The 23,470-nt window shown below is 36.8% G+C and overlaps 1 protein-coding gene across 2 annotated transcripts; it reads right to left on the bottom strand.

The window, feature by feature from the left end:
* Positions 1-655: 655 nt before the first annotated feature.
* Positions 656-23,113, bottom strand: PCGF5 (polycomb group ring finger 5; the record flags this gene model as incomplete). Of its 2 annotated transcripts, XM_079536290.1 has the most annotated exons (9): positions 656-703; positions 3,005-3,064; positions 4,887-4,976; positions 6,344-6,442; positions 7,030-7,178; positions 8,318-8,377; positions 8,502-8,557; positions 14,054-14,150; positions 23,002-23,113. In XM_079536290.1, the coding sequence occupies 9 exons, from the start codon at positions 23,111-23,113 to the stop codon at positions 656-658; spliced, it is 771 nt and encodes a 256-aa protein (XP_079392416.1). The 2 variants fall into 2 exon arrangements, with proteins under 2 accessions (XP_079392416.1, XP_079392417.1); XM_079536291.1 differs by lacking the exon at positions 3,005-3,064.
* Positions 23,114-23,470: the final 357 nt, after the last annotated feature.

Below are 23,470 nucleotides of genomic sequence, written 5' to 3'. Positions count from 1 at the left end.
GGTAGAATCTATTTAGACTATTTAAAATTCCTTTTTCGAATTATCACGTTCTACACTTTTGTTAAAGGTACACTGCAAAAGGACCATTGCACACTCATGAGTGAGCTATACCTGGACCCATAAGAAGCTTATTGAGAAAAAGGTAGTGGCCCAACAACCACTTCTCTAAATATATTTTCTATACAAAATATTTTCAAAGTATAATCCTTACCTATTTGTACAGTACTCTATGATTTAAACAACGATATTCAGTAAAATAGTAAGCGTGTGAAACTGCAACACCACATGGAATGAGCACTCTGCCATTTTGCTAGTGTGATCAACACGAGGACCAGAAGGATTTTCTAACACGCAAGCAAAAATATTACAGAGTTTTTGAATCTTGACTGTACACTTCATGATTTTGGCTATGACTTGCAGCACACATAAAATTCACAAATATCTTATGCACATTTCAGTAGCAGAATGGCACTTGGCTTGCTCTAATAGAAACAACAAAGATGCAGTTGACAATTTTAAGAAAGACAATGTCCTTATTTGCATGCTGAAAATCTGGTTGTGTCCCCCTAATCCAGGCACATCCATTCATTGTGCAATCTGTCGATGGGTAAACAAATAGTGCAGGATTCATCACAATGAGATTTGGCCCTTTGGTCTAACCGAAGTCAATTCTAGGTCGATACTGAAGTACCATAGGGTAAGACTAAAAACAAAAACAAGAGAAAAACAACAACAAAGACAAGAATAACATGAAGATACGATTCATTAAAAATACAAAAGAAATGCTATTAAACTTTACCTTAAGAGCAGTAAGAACTTATTCCTCAAACATATATATAGAACTATTTCAAATATAAATAAAATGATTGCAATATACATTTCAGCAATTCCACTGCTGTACTTCAAAGCTATCTTAGTTCTTAATCAGCTATAATTATTTGTTTTGAACATAAAATTCTTACATCTAACTTTTACATATTTAGTAACTTTTATGGTTTATGACAAATATGTTGTATTATTCAAACATCTTTTATTTGTGCTGCTGTGGCTGAGAATAAGCAATTTTTAACTTTTATACTATGTAAAATAAGGTCCATTTACAGATGATGCACATAGTTTCACTTTTAAATATACAGAGATTCCCATAGGCATGGCAGTAGTTAGCACTAGTTAAATGGAGCTAGGTTCCTTTGGTATTAAATAATAAAGAAGGAATCAGATAAAATTGCTGTCAACTGATGTACTCAAAAAATAAAGACTAACATTTTTCCCTCCCTGAAATCCAAAGTCCTCAACTTCATAATTAATGATACATATTCAGTAGTTATTACTGGGGGGGAAGGGGAGGGGAGGGGAAGTTAATAATGTAATGGAATCCCTGAATTGGCTGTTGTGGTAACAGAGGGTTTCCAAAAAGTGCTGCGGAATAGCTGAGCACCTGTTGCCAGAGGTCCTGTTAACATCTCATTTTTATCAATCTTTCAGCATTTCATTGAAGATGCTTTCCTCTTACCTTAGTGATCTGTTTTGATTGCAAATAAAACAGGCTAATCTTATTGACTCAGAAACTGTATGGGCCTCTGCCACAGAGCATGGCTAATTTAAGTCTTGATTTTTCCCAATTTGGAAACAAACAATAAAAAACTGCATCCTTCAAATGCAAGATGGATGAACTTCAGGTACCAAGAAAGAAAGAGATCACTGCAGAGACCTTCACAGCTTAACAGATTTTTGTGTCAGGGCAGAAATAATCAGCAGAACTAAACGTGACCATAGTTGCTGGTGATTTACAAACCGGAGAACAGAGAAATCAAAACATAAAAGCAGAGGTACTCAACAGCAGCAAGAGCGTTTAGGAAGAGAAGACATGGAACACCATGTGTAGTCTGCATTAGCAATTAACAAATGTATTTGCAGACCAAATGACTTAGTCCCTGATTTTTTCCACACAGGACATGACTATATTATTTAAATACTATTTCGCTTGTTCCTTTTTCAGAACAAATATTTTGATTGTATAAATTGTATCTAAAAGCAGTCGGTTCTAACTGGAAGTCCATACAGGCAGAGACAAAGCAGTCACCTCACTGAATAACGCATCATGCAAACCCTCTTCACTAAGTGTTTTTGCAAGACTGAATACTACTTTGAAAAACTACAAACTGTACAGACAAAAATGAAATAGGTTGGAGAGATTCTAATTACTGAAGCAGGTATGACTGTAAAACAGATCACTCCCATCCATAGTGAGAGCAATGCTCAATCATTAATTTTTTGCTCAAGAAAAATTTTTATTTCAGACTTTCAAAGCAATTTTTAGAAGAAAGTTCGACTGAATATTACCAATGAGCAAACTGAAATACTGTTCACTGTCCCTAGAGGTGCTTAAGAAATATGAAGATGTGGTATTTAGGGATACGGTTTAGTGGGCACTATTACTAGCAGGTGGATGGTTGGACTAGATGATCTTAAGAGGTCTTTTCCAATCTTTATGATTTTTGATATATACTGAAAAAAAATACCAAACTGATCAATGAGATTTAGGAATCAACTTCAATTTGCAATTTCTCTATTTGTTTAAAAAGAAAATATGAATTGTCATAAAGATACAAAACCACCAATACAGTCTCTTTTGTTTCACTCCCTTCAGTTTTGGTCCTCAGTCAGTGGTTGCCCAATGCTACCTATCAGAAATATGAGATAGGAAGGCGGACGACACTTCCATACTGATGCAACTATCAGCCTAAAGAATGAAATAAGATAACTGACCTAATGGAAAATAAAAGATAGAAGTCTTACATTTTAAACCTACAAAACCTGGTAATTTGAATATGTTCTATTAATTTAATTAAGCTTTCTTTCAATGAACAAAAATGCTCAAGTCTTTCTGGTGGTATTTTTGCACTTTGTAGTAAGGTATCATAAAAATTCTAGTTTTGATTATAACTGTAGTGTTTACAGGACCTTTTTGACTGTAATATGTACAGTCGTGAGTGCCTCTTACCTGATAAAAAGTGCCATCCTGTGAGTAGACTTGCGAAGATGAGCAGTTCTGACACCGAAACTGCGAAGGAGATGATTTTCTGATCAGATAAGAGGCATCCACAGCTGGACATAGACATTTACCTTTCCTTTTTTAAAAACTCAGTTGTAAAGTTTAAAATTTATTTCCTTGTTTGAAACAAGAAAGACTTCTCTAATGAATAAGTGGATATTCCACTTAACTGCTCTACCTCTTGCAAGGTCCACAGGTGTGCCAGTAAAAGCTGGTGGCAAATAGTACCAAAGATAAAAATAAAGGATTTACTTGATCTTCATCCAAAGGAAGAGAATTAATTAGCACTGCAACTACTGTTATTTTAGAAGACCCAACACAGTTAACGAAAACAAAATTAGAAAAGCCCAGATGTTACTGGTTTTATCATCAGCAGAATTTTTACAAGATTTAGACTGTCATCTCTGACTTCAGGGGAATTACTTAAAACCACATAAAAGAAAAGATGAACACACAGCTGACGTACCATATATATAAACATAACTTACAAATCTAAGCAAGAGCTGTCAACTCCTCTACTTATTTAAGGTTAAAATGATAATTCTGAGATTTAAAAAAAAAAATTAACCAGTACAAATAGTGCCCTTTCTGTCAAGATGACAGTTACTGCTGCTTACAAATGACTGCAAGGACCAAAGGTCCATTTGTAAGCAGGGGTTGCGGGATTAAGTTTTAGGAAAAGAATTCCATTATCACTGAAGTTGTTCCCTCAAAATTTCCTACGAGTACAGCCAATGCTAATAAAAGATAAAGTAGCAAGGCAAACAGACACTGCTGTTTTCAAGGCAGTACTGGAAAAATGGTACTCACTGATGCAACTCTGGGGTTTCAGTAACTGTCAAATTCCAGTGCGATACAACGTTCAAATTTAACTAATAATTGCCTATACATAACTCTCTTAATTCCTATGAAATACGTCTTGATTTTTCTCACATAAGGTAAAATCAAGAAACTTGCGAATTATTAATTCCAAAGTGTGCTTAATCCCATCTTCTCTGTCCACTTCCCACTGCATTTTAAATCTGAGTATACAGATTAATAAATTATGTTAACTGCTTAAAGTTATCACTCCTCTAGTATAACCTCTACTGGCAGTGGCAGGCAAAAAACTTGCTCATAGCATTAAGCAATAAGGAGAAAAAGCAACGAACAGCCAGATATAAACAAATGGATACATTTAAAAAACAAGAGAAAAAATGGAGATATGAGCCCTAACAAAATCTACTAGGTATACAGGACAACATTGGCTACTAAATTAAGCAAAGGCATACCTGAAAGAAAGGTGTTCAAGTAAGTGAAGAACTGCAGTTCTAAAATGCATGCACACAATAAGGAAAACCCATCTAGCTGTATTACCTGACTGTTAGTCTTTGTTATACAGTGCAACTAAAAAACATGAATGTAGTACTCACTGAAACAACCATAAACCGATCAGGTTGCTCCAATAATTTGCCAGTGTTACAGTTCATTACTGACTGAATAAAAGAGATTCTAAATAAAGAACTGCTGTACGCAGATTCATAAATATTGTGACGTAAAGTGTCACTAACAGGAAACTTGCAGAAAATCTGGAAAAAGATTACTTAAAATTCTGAGCAGACCTTTCATGCAAACTTTGTATACCTTTCAGTTTTAAGCTTCACAATCTACATTTGCTGCAGGTTTTCCACTCACTACATATTTTCTCACATAATAAATACAGAAAACATGCAAAACATATCTTTAAGGACAGGTCTTTTTGAAGGGTCACAGAAGATATTTTGTATCAAGCTATGAAAGCATGTAATAAGAATCCCCAAACACCATTTATTAGTAATAGAACAGCATTTACGTTTTCGCCTCTTAGTCTCCATCTTGTCATATAGATGAATTCCATAGTATGATCCTTTCCCATGATTTCTCCATTGCATAGTACATCCAGCTTAAAATACAACAGAACAAATGGTAAGACAAACTGATGTAAAAATTAATGACTAAATGAACTTTCAAGAGCATCTCTGAGAACTAAGCCCAGAATTTCTCTTACTGTAAAAACCTTAATAAATACAACATATTGACAACAGGCTATTTCGTACAGTAGTGTTCCAATTTACTTTTTCAGTGAAGTTTTAGTCAGGATGAAAATGTTCTAAACTAAGTAGGAAATTATCAGTAGACAAAACTTGTACATATTTACCAATACTACACAGCATTTCTCTGAAGAGAAAGTCATATGTTGGTTAGCGAAGGCCTTTTTGCTACATCAATGCTCTTTCAAAACCAAACATACAAAATCCGGGTGTTGTAATTCTCATCTTTAAAAAATAAATTATGAACTAACTTTAAATGTTTTAGTTTAAAAATAACTATAATTACAAGGAAAAATGCATGTATACAGACATGTTTCTTCATTATCTGGAAGGACTAAGGGCATAAGAAAAAATAAGTACTTCTCTTACTGTAAAAGATATTACAGCATTCACTGAAAATCTATGACTATTCTTTCATTACAATAGCCATAATGCTTTCCTGCTTTCAAGAGGAAAAAGAAATAAAAAAATTTTAAGTAAGTAGGCACCACATAATGCATGACTGTAAGATGTCAGAGATAGATTAAATCAATGTAGAACAAAACCAGTGAAACCAAAATGGCTGGCTGGAACATCGTAATACTGTGACAACTCTGCAACAACCTATACACCTCATCTTACTCAGCCCTACCTCTGACTGAAACTGGGATGCTGCTGTTCATTAAAGGAAGCCTAATGTGTGGAGTCATTGAGTTCTGTATGAGAACTGACTGAATTCAAAACTCCGGTATCCCTGAGAAGAAGGAAAGTTCATGCAGGAGTTTCAGGCTCCCTATCTCAACTCTACATCACAACTTCTACCATGTCAACAAGTCCCCCCAGGAAACAGTTCCAGCCAAAATCAAATCACTCACAGAGAAAAGATATGTCTCTTTTTCTATTAAATTCTGGAAATGGCATATTTAAAAAAAAAAAAAAAAAAAAAAAAAAAGTATCTTCCTCTCAAAAAATTCAGATAGTATTTTTGTCACTTCTCCTAAGGACTGGATTCTTACTACAACTGCATGAGCTGTACCATTAGCAACTTCTAGTCATTGTGATAAACATCTCCACTTCTAGTCATCATGATAAACAACTTCTCACTTAAGGGCAGAAAATATACCTTAGAATATTGAAGAATACTTAGTGTAAACTCATGCATAAATATGGCTCAATTTCATTTTAAAAAATACCACTTTGCAATTAAATAAAAACGTAAGCAACACTCTTCCAAATGTACCTCATAAGAACTTGGAAGTTTTAATTTTAAGCTGAGAAACTTTTTGATAGTTCCCACGGTCACTCGAGTAGAGCAGCGGATAAATTTCTTCATTAAACCCTAAAGCGACAACAGAAGAGAAAAACATGTTAGAAATTACAGAACCATGCCTTCTCATTTTTCATTAAATAGCATGTAAGCAATTTCCAGTCCAAGGACAGCTGTAAGAAATCTTTTTTCCCAATCAGTAACCATTTTTACTCTCTCTCTTCTAACTCATAATAGCATTGTAGCTTCATTCCTGTTCACGTCTTTACAAGATTTGGGTTCCACTCATTCAGTACACAACTTACATGAGAAGTAGTTTCATGTTGGCATGTTAAGACAACTATCCTGAAAGCATGAAACAGCTCTTTCACAACTAACTTCTAAAGCAACTCCACAGTATGCCATAATCTGCTGCATGAAGCAGTTATTTACCACTGAGGATGGAAGATATTGGAGCTACAAAAAAATACATCCACAATAATCAATAGATAATGCCATGAAATTCTTATAAAATTCCATGATGCACTGAAACACCTCAAACAAAAGAGAGTAACTAAAGGTACAATCAAGACAGGTCAATGATGTTTCACTAAAATGTATTGTTATAGAATGATTTAGTTCCAAGAACAATACCACCACAGATTATCATTAGGACTCACTTTTACTACATTGTCTCCGGACTGCCCATTGTTGCGTAAACAGTCGAGGCAGATGGCGATCTGTGGGTCACTCCTGTGATAGTCTTTATCTTCTTCATTTTCATCACACTCCTCATCAACTTTGGGTTTATCAGTTTTGGGGCTTTCTTCTGTAGAATATGAAGATTATCATTTAAGTGTAAAACAAAAGTCACAGTACCAACAAACACTTATTGATGTAATACTTAATATTCAAGAGCATATTTTCCTTCATATTAACTTTGCAATTTTAATTTTGTGTATTCTTAAATTGATCAATTATAACCTATGAAAATGAAGTTTTACTACTGACATTTTGAAGCAAAATGCACAACAGATTCCTGTGTGATAGGAAATAATGTGCCCCTAATAGTTAATGCTGTCTACTGTTGTTTGCGTCCACTGATTTTTAAAGGCTGCAACCATGAACGTATCAAATGCAAACCCACTCTATGGTGTGGCAGCTCACTTCCAGAAAACACTGCTTGTAAATATACCATGGAACAACTAATATCAGCACCTGCAACATGCATAATTAACACATATTAACTGTCTGCTGTAATAACAGGAGAGACAAGTTCCTGAAACATTACTGTGAAGTAAAGCAAAGGAGCTTTTCAAAAGGTATTTTAAAAGCCCAAATCATGTAGGCTATGGTATCAAAACCCTGAAGTAAAATCAAAGGGGCTTCAAAAACAGATGTCCTTCTCACTTGGCAGCTTAATAATGAACTCTCAAAGTTCATGGGTCAACTACCAAAAAAAAAAAAAAAGAAAAAAAAAAAAGAAAAAGCAATTTGAAATCTACATAAAACAATTGTTTAGAATGTGTGGAAAACTGTTTTACTACTTGCCGTTACTAATTCTTGACAACCTCCTACTTAACAGCTGGTCAAATTCAGTATCATAAAATAATCTGTAAAAAATGCTCAAGCAGTTCTACATTTTACTCTATGTAATATGAAAAAAATTAAGAATTCAAATGAAAATTGCATGAATGATGACTGGGAGGGCTTAGGGAAATGCAAGCAAAAATAGCAGTCAAAGAGCTAGCGCTGTAAATCAACTGGTTAAAAGGTGGGCAGTAGTAAATAAAAGTCCAGATGACACTTAGAAAGATTTTAGGAGTTTGTGCATTATCTTTGAATTCAGTAATAATAAAAAGTACATGCATGAACATTTGAAGAATCAGGGCTTGATGAGGAGCTGTGACATTACCTAACATACATGTGGGGAAGAGAAAAAAAATATAAAATAAAAAAAGTCATCACCTTGCCCATTTTCTTGAGGTTTATTTTTCTTCCAAAACTCAATCTCTCGCTGCAGTTCCTCTAGTTAACACCAAAAAAACAGTAATATGAATTTTAAAATCAGAAATACAGACACAGCATTAGAAACAGTCATATTCCCTCCATCACCCCAAGCAAGTACCCAAAACCAAATCAGAAAACTTACGTTCTCGAAGTCCAGGCACCAGCTTAAATATAATTTCCTCTAAGGTGTTATCCAGCCTTTCAAGGGGAGAAAATACATTTCACATTAAGTAGAAACTTGCATTTTAAATATTTTTAGCCTTTAAACAACAAACACATTTTTAATAGTAAAATGAATTGCATATTTCTAGTAAATAATACATCATGGAAAAAACAGCTGATTTTAGCTTTAGAGGAAAAAAACATGCAATAAAGATTATCTGAATTACTGCTCAAATGGATTTCTTCTTGAAATTACCAAGAAATTCACTTTCTAACAGATAAAAAGTAAAGGAAAGGGAAAAAACATTCTGACAGGTTTTTGTTGTTTCTGTATTACACTGAATGAATTATGCTGTCAAAAAGAAAAAATTAGAAAAGTAATACCAAATTTTAAAGACCGAGTAATGCAGAACAAGCATGGAAACTATAAATTTCATTATCATATTGATTTTAAGTAGGTGTAGACATCCCTTGTAATACATTTTGAGAAAGCTGAACAGATTCCCTACTCACGATAAAACATACAAATCAATCTGGGCAGGATAAGGAAGCTCACACAGCATCCACTCTGCCCTGGCTAGAAACCACAATGTAATAACTTCCTTTGGTATATTTTTAATTGCCCTGATTTGTCTTCTCAATAATGATATATATCTGTACCTCTATACATACATACTTATATTTGTATATATACATACAAATGTGTACACACCATTAATAATACACACTAGGTCTGCTATAAAGCACGTGACAATGCACTACCTCTTGTCTGCTAGAAGTGACAAAGTAAGATGACCCAAAGATTTTAAAGTTGAGGAACACTGAGAAGCATTTTAGTAGATAGCGATTCACTTCTTAAATACACCAGCATTCCAGCTTCTTTTCTCTACACTATTTGCATTTGTAATCTAAAGTTTACAAATAGACATATTAACCAGTCATCTATTTTGAGACCAGTTCTCTGTGTCACTTCTTGGAAACAATCGTATCATAGGAATATTTATATTTAAGCTACTACTGTATTCCATTTTTCAACTGTTTCTTCTCGTAAAGACAAAAAAAAAAAAAAAAAAAAAAAAAAAAAAAAATCCAGGTGAAGCAGACTGTTCCTAAAGCAAAGATGCATAGAGAGCACTTTCTCATGGATAAGAAGGAAAACAAAGTCATATGACATCAAAGCACTTTCTGAAGAGAGAAACTGTAGGTCTGCTTTTCCAAATGGTATGTTATCTCTTCCAGCCTCTCAAGATCAAACACAACTAGATGGTACTGCTTTCTTTAAAGTCCCCAAAGCAGAGGAACATTGGGAACTTGTGAATCTATCCAGGAAATGGAAAATATACTAGATTTGGAAACAATTCCACTTTGCAAGAAAGTTCTAATTTTTGCAACTTACTCATTTAGAAAAATTTGGACTTCAAAGGAGAATCACACTGTACTTAATTCAAAAATCCTGTTAACCATTCCTTATGATGGTGCATACATGCTGTTTTTTCTACATTTATTACTGAGAAATTCCATTTTTCATTTTTTAACTGATCTTCAATGGCTCAAAAGAAAAGTCAATGGCAGTGCTATCACAGCAAGAAACCTGTGTACTTAGCAATTACAATGCTAGCACCATGCACTCATACTCTACTTGACAACCATTTTCTTCGAAAAAGCAAACTAAATGAACTTCTTCTTCCTAATGAAGAAGAAACACTAATTAGAGGAAAATATCCCTATGGCTACAGAGAAAAAAGTAGAAAAAAATAACACCTACCCAATCTTAAAGTGCATGGAAACTAACTATAAATTATAATAATAAACCTAGGAAATTATAAAAATATTCTCAATTTCAGGTGCTTTGAACAGTGTTCCTATCCTCCAAGCCTATGAGAACTCAAAAAGAGATTTTGTATTTTGCATCAAAGTCATTCCAAAATGAAATTACTTGGCCTAACTCTGAAGTTGCTCAGTCATTTAGTATGATACTTCCTGCTGAGGCCAAACTGAGAACCATTTATGTTTTAGACACCTCTTTGCATCCCCACATCTTCCAACCATCAGAACAGCCTGTATGGCAAGAAGAACCAAGTATTTATGCTAGCTTTGAATAGTTCCCGTCTCTCCCACCTTCTGTAATAAATGTGTTCTATGAACAAAGCATAATAACTGTTAATTATCTGAAGTGAAACAAATGAAGGCATCAGTCAGGAAAACTTGCATCCAAGTCAGCTTGCTAAGAAGTGCATCTTTATAGTATGACCAACCCAAACACTACTGAATGTTGATAACATTGATAACACAGAATTCTTCTAAATTTGGAAGGTGAATTCCAAAATTTAATACTCTTCCCATATTTTCAGTTTGGAGTTCAGAGTTGAATTTCAGACTCAGCCTTTTAGTTTCAACAGCCTTTCCATACTGCCAACTGAAAGATACATCTAAATAACTCAAGACAGTTATGAAGTTACTCATAATTGAGTTTATAAAAGAGTTTATGAAGTATGTCTCAAAGATCTCAGATAAAAATACTACGTAGGGTGCCATTTCTCAGAAACTCGCTGCACTCCTCAGCAATGATGGGGCTTGTCTCTAAGTCAAAGTATAATGTGTGTATAATGTTACACAGGCAACATCCAAAAAAGATAATGTCGTTACACTGTTATTCCGATTACTAGTTCAGCAAATGTTTAGAAGTGCTTCATAAAACGCAACCAGCAAACATACTTACATGCAGTTTGTTGGAAAATTGATCCAGTTAGTTACTCTAGAAGCAGTTTCAGGAAATAATTACGAGGAAAACAGGTTTTTCCTCGTTTCTGGCTTGTGAGCTTAACTTCTCACCCTTTTAGCTCTTCTTACTTAAAGCACATTACTATTTTACTAAACATCTACTAGACATCTTCTAAAATACTTTTCTAGCTCACCTGTAATAATCCTGTCAGAATAAAAAGATGTACTTCTAGAACATTTCTGCTTCCAATATTTACTCTGTACAACATCTCCTGTTATGGCAGACAAAATGCTCCTGATACTGATAGGAGATTAGAAATATACATGTGGTAAACATCTACAACAAACCCTTTTAGCTCTACCTCTCCAAAAACATTTGGATCACAAAGACTTCAGCTAATGGTACCACCTAGAGTTGCTGGATTTACTCTTTCTCACCTACTGTCTTGGTATCTATCTGAAACACACATCTGTCACAAAAATCAAAGCAAAATACAGCAAATTGTAGCAAACACCAGTAAATTAGGAAATAATACCACCTCTAGTAAACTCCAGGTGTAAATATTTATTTTAGCACTGACACAATAGTATTTCTTCCTGAGTTCACAATAGTGCTACAAACTACATAAATCTCAAAGAAAAATTGTACCCTCTGAATGTATTGTTCTTGGTGGTGTTCTATTTTGTTTGTTTTTAAGTTGTACAAAAGACAAAAGGCAACTGTGAGAAGGAGGCAAGGCTTCCTTAGGACCGATCAGTAACATGAAATTATGATTTTAAGCACTGGAATGAGACATTCAGGATAACCTTAACTGAGCAAACAGTAATTAGTTTTAGTTGTTTTCATTGCATATGCAGTGACCAGGACACAGCTAGTTTCCTTTTTATTGCTTTGGTTTATCTGGAGTCCTCTGAAGATCTAGCTCATTTAATTCCTTTTTCAGCTAAAAAAAATAAAATCTCAAAAGATATTCTATGAAAAATAAACAAATAATCAGATCTCACAGGCATGCTCATGCTGCCATTTTCTCTGACTCTCCCAGTGTCTGGCCAGTTAAGTTTATTATTTGAATAATCCAAATTTAGGCCCCCAAAAAATCATGTGAAAGACCAACTAAAAAATATCTCCCCTAAAACTTGCAGGATCACATCTGGTGACATGTATATGAAAGACACAAAGTATAAAATGTATGAAGACTGAGCCTATAAAGGTATTCTAAGAATTAAAATCCAAAGAAAACAGATCAAGAGAACAAAAACAGCTTGTACTAATTTATACAATTAGTAATTAAAATTATTCACATCCAGTAGTCCCATGCAATCACAGCTAATACATCGTTATAAACCAGAAGATCCCAGCATACTGTAACAAAGTGCCCTCAAGACAACTTCCAGAAATTCTCATGCTCATAGCAAAGTGAAAGTTCAAACTTAAAAGGACAATACACTGTCCCTAGCAGTGAACACTTCTATCCATTGGTGGGTGGGAAGTGTACTTCAGCACTTTTGTTTATTCACAAATCATCATCATTATGCAAATAGCAAAAATACAGTAATATGATATAACTAGCAAAAAGGTGAAGACTTTAAATCCCTTCTAAGGTCTGCAATAAAATTTTTAACGACTGCTGTGGTTATCAAACATCAAGAGAAAAGTGAATGTTAAATAGAAATCCAGCTAACTTATTTTTGAATCTAGTTCATTAAATATGACTAAAAGAAACAAACAAAAATCTCCCTTTCATAGAATTACAGAATTGCTTGGGTTGGAAGGGACCTCAAGAATCATCAAGCTTCAATTCCCCTGCGGCAGGCAAGGCCACCAACCTCCATATCTTATACTAGACTAGACTGCCCAGGGGCCCATTCAACCTGGCTTTGATGTACCCTGAAACTACTTTTAGTACTTCAGAAACTGTTCACCTGCCTTCATAGCCCTGTGCTGATATCCTGTCATCTTTCTTGCAGGATTTCCTCATGTTTTAAACTCTGCTTAACACATGTGGACTTCCAGCACACATACTATGGAAAGCAGGTAAGTCTGTAACCTTGAGAAAAGATGAGAATGGGTTGGAACAAGGGTGGGATGAGCCTGGTTCCTAAAATGATGACATTTTAGGAAAATGTGAATTTTTACTTAAAATGACATTTCTTGATTTCTCTAGGATAGCTATCACTTTGCATTTCTACATATTGTAACAACTTACACATCTTGTCCTAACAATTATTTTTCTTGAAATTCTGCATTCTCTTTTGGTGATATAGAAACTAACATCCAAGAATGGGCATTTTCAGTGTCAAAATCATCTCTTATGCTTATCCTGACTGACCAGCAGATAACAATACAGATTGGCAAGTATAACTCTTCAGTTATTCAGTTATTTGCATGACCCTTTTTATACAACACTGGAAGAACAGAAGGGTTTAACACAATTTGAAATCTCCTAAATTGTTGAGGAGGGGAAGGAAAGAAAGAAAGACTATTAATAAAGTTTGTAATCATGTAAAGCATAGAAGGTTTCTGCTTCATTTATTTATTTAATAGAGGCTTTAAAATACTTTAATTTGTACAATATACCCGAGCCTTGCTGCAATTTTTCTTTGTCTTTCCTCTTTAAATTATACGTGAAAAATTCCAGTCTGCTACACGATGAGAAACTGACAATCCCTGGTCAAACACTGTTGACTCATTTTACAAACAGGCAAAAAAATTAATTTCATTTTAGGACAATAATATTTAGAGCTTTTTTGTTTGGTTGTTTTAATTTTTGTGTCCTTTCACGTCAGCAAAGTTGTGTAATGTCATCTCACCTTAACATTTCTAGTGGGTTGGTCTCGTGCACTTGGTTGCCACACCTGGGACAGTCATTGCTGTCTTCAAAGTGCTGAACAATGCAAGTCTTACAAACTGAGGGACAAAAAAGAAAGAAAAAGAAGTTAGGCCAAGATCTAAGTAGTATTCCTTGAACACAACCTAATGATGCCAGCTAACTAAGCTAACTACTTCATGTATCAAAGATGAAGGAGTATTATTTTAAAGCACTAATTGCTTTACACTTCTTGTTCCTCAAAGCGATAGCCAGCTCTGCAATCTCTTTGTAAGAGAAAAGTTCACAGAAACTCTACACTGGTTCAAAGCAGTGATGTTTGCCTTTGGACAGAAATTACAGGAAATACTTAATACTTGAATATTATCATGAAAAAAAGAAAACAGAGTCATGGCCATGACAAACTCAGAGCAACAATCTGAATTTAAAATCCAATGAAATGGAAACTACAGAAGGTGCTGCACTACTGTTGCTTTCAAATGATTAATTGCATCCTATAGATTTTACTGCCATTATTAAGAAAATGTAACTGGAGCTGACAGGAACAAATACATCTGCTATTATTAATGCATTATAACATTCAGGATGGAAATAATATCTATGCTCTGTTTATTATTACTTAAAGTGAAACGAGAGCTGCAAACTCATCAGCAAATGGACTAAAAAAATAAATGGATTGCTGCAACTGCAATATGTTTTCTGCTGAAACACTAATTTCTTTCATCACTTACCTAACGAACTAATAGCACCACTAAAGTGAGCTGGTAAGCTCTAATATGACAGTCTTTAAGGACAATCTTGTTGGGTTTTGTTGTTTGTTTTAAGCAAATGTCACCTAATATGCTCAGTCTGCACTTATCTGCCTTAGAATGCCCAGAAGAGTTATTACACGTCAGCTGACTCTGATAATGCAATGATATTACATGTCAGCTGAGTCTGTGTAGGCACAGGTTTTTCCAAAGTGGTTTCAGACACTGACTGAAAGGCATGAACTTCATAGTTTTGGTTGCATGGCTCAGCGTGGTTCCTGGCACTCTCCCCAAGTGAAATAGCTCCAGCAGTGCTGCGTACATGGTAGATCACTGATGATCTGGTAAAAGGAGTCCAGAAAGCTCCTAAGTGCTGCCAACCAAGTCACAGAACAGAACGGCCTGGGTTGAAAAGGACCATGTAATTTCATCTAATTTCAACTCCCCTTCTATGTCCAGGGAGTGAAGCACGGTCCTCTGCAGACAGGAACCTCCAAACAGAGATGCACAAAAGCTCAGTTCAACCCTTAGGACATGAGTGCATTTCTTCTTAAACCAAAGGTGTGAAGTATTTAGCACTGGCATACAGATGAAGGAACTTGTAATCACAGAACTCACCTTATGTCATAGAATTTTTGTAATTTGTTAAATTACTGCACTCAATTGATTTTAGCACATTTCCTAACACATCCACAGGGTAAGAAATCCACTACAGAATACTGAGTGCGATGTTTTGTACCAACAAGATCCCTTTACTTTTCTATATTCTTTTTGTAACTAATGTTCAGAAAAAAATCACACTGCATCTCACGTGCAGCTGGATAGCAGGGTGCTTGATCCCCTGAGGTCAACCAAGCGACACAAGTGGCAATCAGTCACAGATGAAGCAACTTCATTTTCCCTAAGTCATACTTTTTGAACAGATGTAGCTACAAGACATAATGCACTGCAAAAACATACACTAGGGCACAAATAGAAGCCCAAGACCTGAACTACTTACAAACAGACCACACCATTTGAGTTTGTATAAATGTGCAGACACATTTTCATTAGTTGGTCAAACAACATAACTCAATACCCTCCAAAAACAATCTAGCCCACCTTCAAATACTAGTTACTATAATTTTACTTTCTTGATACTTTAGTAGGACTGAAGATTGCCCCCCAGAAATGGCTCCAGAACACGCAAAGCCATTTGAATTGGAAAAAGAAACAAAAAACAAGCAACACCCAATAGCACTGATGACTACAAATTTTGATATACTCTTCAGGAGAAAGGTAGGATGAAATGAGCTTGCCTTTCTGAAACAGGCAATTTCAGCATCAAGTCATTAATTCATCTTCTTATTCTCCAGCAAGCAGAAACAAGTCAACCGCTAAAAGGTCTGGTTTTAAATTGATGAAAAAAGAGAAAGAGTATACTATGTGGCATAAATCATGATGGAGAAGGCTCATTAATTAATAGTAATGTGCACTGTACTCCCCATAAAAAAGTGAGAAATATTTCAAACACAGGACTGTGTGGAGACATTTTAGGCAAGAGATTTTAAGAGAAGATAGCCTAGAAAATGAAATATTGCCAAAATCGCAGTAATTAACACTGCTGAAAATTAGAACTTTCCTGTTAATAAAGGAGGTGCCTTCTTCCTAATAATAATAATCAGGAGATTCTGAGTGCATGATTCCTATAAATTAGTGAAGCAAAGCAAATAAATGTAGATACTGGGTGTAGGGATGAAGCAAGTCAAAGGTCTAAAGAAGATGAGCCCATTAAGCCTCAATATTAAAGACAATAAAAAGTCTGAAACAAAAGTCCTAAGATAAGCATCTCCCAGATTATTTGAATGAGAATCTAAATAACCTTACTTAGCCCGGTTTTCACAGGGAATCTGAAACATGCTATTGTCACTGGAGTTCTTCAAATGCAGCATACGGTATCTCAATCATGGCATCTATACTGTGCTGAAGATGGAGATTATATTCTACCTTAGACAAGAGAAAGTGTACTAACTATTGGCAGGAGATGACAACCCTGTTAAGAACTACAAGGTTAAGAATCGTCTGCTACTCAAGAAATTCCATTATTTGCAGAATCACAATTTAAACATTTTTTAAAAGCTGAGCAGCTAGTATGATGATGAAATAAATAAGCCTGACAGTCATAAACAACAGCCACATGGAAATTCAACCGAAAGTCACTGTGGTAAGTAACGTAAGGGTTTGGTTTATTCTAGACCTTTTGTGACTTGATTTCACAGAAACCGAGCTAGAGAAAACTCTATTTCAACAGAGAACAGCAAGTGAAAAAATTTCTGTTCTGCTATTCCTTTAATAAAGGAAGGAGTTGGTCTAATATTTTTTTGTAAGCCTCCTGTTTGGTGATCACAATAGTGTCCCTGTCTATTCAGCTTTTCCTACCTGATGCCAATTTTCAATAATTGATAAAGAATTTAAATTTTTGAAAAAGTCAGTATTAGTCACCATTAATTTTGGAACTGACAGGCCCTAAATCCTAGCCATCTCTTCTCACGTGGGAAATTGCTTGCAACAAAGATTCTAAAAAGATTAGCAGAAAAACTCTCAGAAAAAGTTTCTCTACGTTTCAGGAAAGCTATGTCTGAAGTTCTTTGATAATTTCATTCTTTTCATTTGCTTTTGGGATATCAAGTCAGAGAAGTTCTTGTAGTCTGTGATAAGACGGCAGTGATCCTTTGGAAAGGACTTGTTGATGCGCCTTGTAAAGACATATTAAACTTGACTCTGCTGGACCTTGTGATTGTTCTTCAAACTGAAAGGACATATCCGAGCCGTGACTTTTGTTTACTGCTGGAAGGATTTGATTACCACTTAAAAGAATTCTATGCCACTGAACTGTGGATAATTGGCACATTTATTTGAAGTCAGGTGACAGACTCCTTAACCCCCACAAATACTAAAGTGTTAAACATAAAGCCTACTAAAATCCAAACTAATACAACTTGAAGAACTATTTATATAAACTAATCTATGGAAAGAAATCAAATTCCTTGATATGGATATATTTACATGCTCTCATCAAACATTTTCTGAGAGAAGATGGCAGCAATGAAGTAAAAAATATACACAAATTCTAGCACTCACAAATAATGAACTGATACGCGATACTCCTAGTAGGAAGAAGATAATCAACCAGTAATTTCAGATATGATAGGTATAATTTTCCTCTTCTCAATGTAAAACACTGAACATTTGTTAAAGCCTGTCACTTTGAAGCTTCAGAGAATGGGGTGGAACCTAAGTGCTGGATGAAGGAAAAAGGGACTCATTAAATAAAAATAAATTAGATATATTTAATTCACAACTTCAGGGAAAAACAAAAAGACCTTTAACGCTTGTAATTCAGATTAACAAAATGACATGGTTTGCAATTGCTTTATGGTAGGTTACAGCGATGGTGAACAGTCAAAAGAAAGCAGTTTAACCAACAGCTGCGCAGTCTGTAGAATTTTGAGGTTCATGCATCATATGCCAGTGAAAAGAGGACCTATATTTCCTGACTATACTATGACAGTTGAGATGAGCCATAATAAAACTTAAACTCACAAAAGAGGATTTATTACAATTGATAAAAGTATCTGTGTGACATATACTAATTGGCTGGCAACCATAACATACTACACAATGCTGCACTTCCCAGTACAGAGCTATCTGGTTCACACATTCTTTTAGATCTTTGTACCCAGCTGCAAAATACATATGCAAGTGTCAGGACTGTACTGTATGTTATCTTACACTAACAAAGAGGTACATGCCTGATGCACCCATAGATACTGTTTACTGAGAAGAGGGTATTTTTAAAATATTGATCACCAAGGAACCTAAAGTTATAAACATTTTTCTTCTAAATATGCCACAAGAAGATGTTTAATTAGTTAATCATGGGATAAATTCTTTGTTAGAACTCATCCTTTGAATTCTTCCGAGAATGTCCTCTCTCAAACTGAAGCACTCCTTCAGCCAGGGGGGAAAGAAAGAATGCAGTATACACACAGCTAGTGAAATATCAAACTCATCTCAGTGATGACACAGACATGTAACAAGTACTTAATTAGCTACCTTAAAAATGCATTAAAAGCACTTACTTTTAGGAAAGTCTCTGCATAAAACCAGGACAAAAACCTTTAATATACTTAACTGCCCTTCTCAGACACATGAGACTACTCGCTGTTAATTACAGTTATCAGGCACAGTCAGGCAGGTTTCCTTCTGTTAGAAAGCAGAGAGCATTGACCAAGAAAGCTCACTTTCAAGGTAAGACAGATCTGCTAAGCTGCTCCATGTCATTTACTGGAGCTGCTGCAGGACAAGGAGCACCAAAGTATCTCAGCTTGCTTGTCTGAGGGTGTGAAGCTTTGCTGCAGTGAAGTTCTTTTGGGCTCTCCTGGTGAGAGCTTTAGCTTTTTGGAGCATACAGCAACACCTGAAAAACACTGATGTTTATATTGAAATTTTCATCTCCGGATGTTTTCCAGATGGAAGGGCATCTCCACAGCTCCTAGACTGTACTGGTTGACAGTTTCTTAATGCAAATGCTAGAGAGACCAGGTAGAAGTAATGCATCACTTCATCTCCTCGTCATAGACAGTGAAAACCTGGCAATGAACGCAGCTATGGGCAGCAGTTTGCCTTGCAGTGACAACAAGGTAACTGAACTCAGGATTCTGAGGAACGCTGCACAGTTAAACAGCAGCTAGGATTCTAAACCCCAGGAAATGTTTGAAAACTTCAGCTTCTTCAAGCACCTTCCAGTCTGAATTCCCAAGGAGGCTGTCATTAGAAAGAGAGATACCCAGGAGGGCTGGCTGTTTTTAAATAACTTTTATTTAGACGTCAAGAGCTAAGCAGCCTAATGTACAGGGAATTCTGTCAGAGCTGCCTGGGACTGCCTTGGTGCAAAAGCTTCCTAATTAATACACAAAAAGAGAACATACTAGAAGTGGAAACAAGGATGGGAAACAAAAGGATGTTAAATCACTGCTCAGGCTCCTAGTGATCCAGTCAGGAAGGCCAAAGCACGGCCAGAGCTAAAACTAATGACAGACTTAGAGGGGATTCTACAAGTAGACCAGTGGCTGCATGAAGTTCATAGAAAACACGGACCAGCTAATGAATGAGGGAGACAATTCAGGAATAGGTAACATCAAAAGGCCTGAAGTCCCAATGTCTTTTTTGCCTTCAGAGGCAGAGGCTTAAGTTAGATGTCCAAGTGCACCAGAGTGATTTAGGAAGGAGAGGTATGACCAGCAGTCAGGAAGCAGCAGGTTAAGGTCTACTTACAAAAACTGGATGCATTCAAATCTACGGGCTAGGTAGGATTCACTAAGCTGAAAGCTACCTCCCTAATCACAGAGGTTACACAGGTGTCTGCCTGAGCAGAAAAGGGCTATGTGTTATGCTCAGCTTTAAGGACAAGAAGGATGGCTGGGGCCACTACAGCTAAATAGCCTCCCCTAACTCCCAGGAAAGACAACAGAACATGCCATGTCCCTTGGAATCAATGTCCAAACAATTAGAGGGAAAAAAGGGGAATCAAGAGCAGTCAACGCAGATTTACCAAAAGCAAATCATGGTTAAGGCTGACAAGTGCCACTAATAACAGCCTATACCATTTGAATAGCAATAACAGAACAGATAGAGCCAAACTCTTCCTAGTAGTGGCAAATGGTGTAACAAAATGCATCAGTCGCAAGTTGTTTGGGAGGACATTAAGAAACATTTCTTCACAAGGTGAATTATGCAGCATTGATATGGTTATTTAGAGAGGCTGTGGAGACTCCACGCTTGGAAGTTTTCATAGCTCAGCTATTCAGAGCCGTGGCTCAACCTGTTGCAGCGCTGGCAATTAAACAGCCTCATACATGAGGTTGATTGAGCCAGATTCATGCATCCCTTCCAATCAACCCCTCTGGAAGTCATTTAAACAGTCTGACATACTGTAGGATGCTAAAGACTGGCAAATAGACTTTCTTCAGGAACAATTTTTCTAAGTGTTCACTGTGCAAAACAATGGAGTGACCTGGAAGAAGATACTGGGACATACCCCCAGCTCACATCTAGCCTGCTTCAGCCAGTAGTGCTTACACATCCTCGACAATCACGTAAGAGAACAGAAAAAGGCCTCAGTACAGTAGGCAAAATCATTCTGTTTAAAGTAGCAAAGGAACAAAGAGGTGCATTTGTAGAGTAATGCATTATCCTTGCAGTGTTGTAAGCATTTCCTTCCCAACAAATGCAGGGAAATTCATACCACTGATCCCTAAGTTGCATTCAGTCCTTCCAGTAAACAGTGAAATAGTGGAGTTCAGCTGTCTGTCCAACATTTACAAAAACCTCAACAGAAAAACTGCTTTTAAAAAGACGTTTCTCAACACAGAACTTCGTTACTTAACATTTTTCAGTAAACACAGATGTTAATTAACCACTAACTGGTTACTGTTCATCACATTAGTTACTATGATCACCAGAGAACATCAATATGCACTTGTAATCTTTTCCATAAAAACAGACCACATTCCCAGCATCTAGAGAATTTACCTTGCTTCTTAAACTGTTCATACCCGCAGATTTGAATTGTTTGTACAGTTTTGAATTACAGCAATGAGCAGTGCAAGACAAGCACCAAAAGAGAGTTAAATGTACTAGAATTTGTGATAACTACTTGGCTGTGGATGAAAAATCATACCTACATGTCAAAAAAAAAAGAAAAAAGAAAAAAGAAAAAAAAAGTATTCTAAAAACCAAAGTGTAAAATAATTCCTCACAGTACACTCCTAAATTCTGCAATATACATATCACCTTTTCCTCTACAGACATAAAGCTTTCCTATCAACATCTGAAGTTTTTTTTTAAATTCTTTTCCATCATTGTAAGCATCATATAGTGGCAACTAGCCACTACAAAGATTCAACACCTTCTTTCTTGCATGTCTACTTAATGAACCCAAACACAGAACATTTTTTGCTGGGGGAGACCTGTGTACCTACATGGAAGCTCAGCAAGCTTCACTTGCACTAACCAACTGCAGAATGGGGGGCAGGCAGTAACAGAGCTGTCTCAGCAAACAGCTCACAATCCACAAGTGAACAAAAGCAACAGATGCTGCTGAAAGAAAATGCTCCTTCTGCCATTATTGTTTTGTAATAGGAATGAAAGTAAATAAACAAATAAATTATCTAAACAGAAAAATCCCATAATAAAAACAAAGCCTTATTATTGGAGTCTGAGATGATTTCTCATGTAACATTTCTGCTTCAGCCCAACTTTTTAAAAGTTACTACTGTCCATTAAACTTCAGCCACAAAAAAAAAAAAGCAAAAAAAAAAAGACTAATGCTGGAAGCTTTCCATTTTCTTTAAAGGGAAAGTTTAACACTAACAGCTAATATACCTCTCTCCCATTTCATTTCAAAATGTTGTAAGAGTGCTCTGTTTAACTTCTTTCCTCTGGCAATTAAGTTCCTTCACAAAACAACCCAAACCAAAAGAACTTTATAACCCTTAGCTGATACTAGACTTGGGAAAAATGTGTTCAAAATAAATTTTCCTCAGAAAGTAAGTGTACTGGGCCTGACAGAATCACTGACACATCCAGCATCAGTCATACACCAATGTTTTAGAAGCACTGGGAGCATAAGACAACCTGAATAATCTCTTCTGAGTCAGTTTCAAAGAGATCTACTCCCTAAGTGAGCATTCTACCAAATTTCAAGTACTTCTACTCACTGTGCCACGGAGGGCACTACGGAGTTAGGAGAGCTAGGCCCAATCCAAGAGGCTGTGTGCACTGTGGTACACCAACAGTTGCACTGCTTCAGTTTCAAAGCGGCGCAGCCTCATCATAAGAGTACCACACCCGATCAATAGTCTCATTCTGAGCAGGCTGTGGTGACACACGTGTGCTGCGCCCAGCAACGCCACCCTGCTCGGGGGGAGGAGAGGGGCATCCTCGCCCTATGGGGTGCTGAGGAGAGCATCCACAGCCTCAGACATACCCAAGTGGCAGAGAGGTACACCCCAGAAATCACCGAGCATTCCACGCAGGGCACCATCAGTAAACAAAGCACTGCACAGAGGTCTAAGGAGACATCAGTTGAAACTAGCAGGGGTGCCTCTTACAAAGGACAGACGTGCTGTGAGGTACTTACAGGTGTGGAGGCACTCCGTGACCGTGGTGGGCTTGATGAGATAGCCTTTGCAGATGTAACAGGTGATGTGAGGATTGAAATCTTTCACCAAGTGCTTCCTCTGCGCAGCCATTCGTGGGGCAGGACAGGCTGCCGGAGTGCCGGGGGTCAGGGAGCGGATCCGGGAGGTGCTGCTGCCCGCCGTTCAGGAGAGCTGCGGTGCCGCTCTGCGCAGCGGGACTTTTCCAGGCATTTGCTCGCGGTGCGGGAGCTCTCAGGGGGCCGCGGCTCGCACCTCTCGCCGCAGCGTCATGCGAGCCATCTCGGGACCTGCAGCACACGTGGAGGCACAGCCGCGTGAGCCGGCGGTGCGGGCCGACGCCCGCTGACACGCGTCGCCATCGGCCTGCCAGGCGTGCGGGTCGCCGTTTATGTAACCGCGGCGGCCGCTCCGCAGCCGAGCCCCGGCCCGCCCCGCCGCCCTCCCAGG

This window comes from Tetrao urogallus (genome assembly GCF_951394365.1).
Source record: "Tetrao urogallus genome assembly, chromosome: 5".
NCBI classification, from domain to species: Eukaryota; Metazoa; Chordata; class Aves; order Galliformes; family Phasianidae; genus Tetrao; species Tetrao urogallus.
The sequence above is the reverse complement of the archived record's forward strand: the minus strand, read 5'-3'. Positions and strand labels throughout refer to the sequence as shown.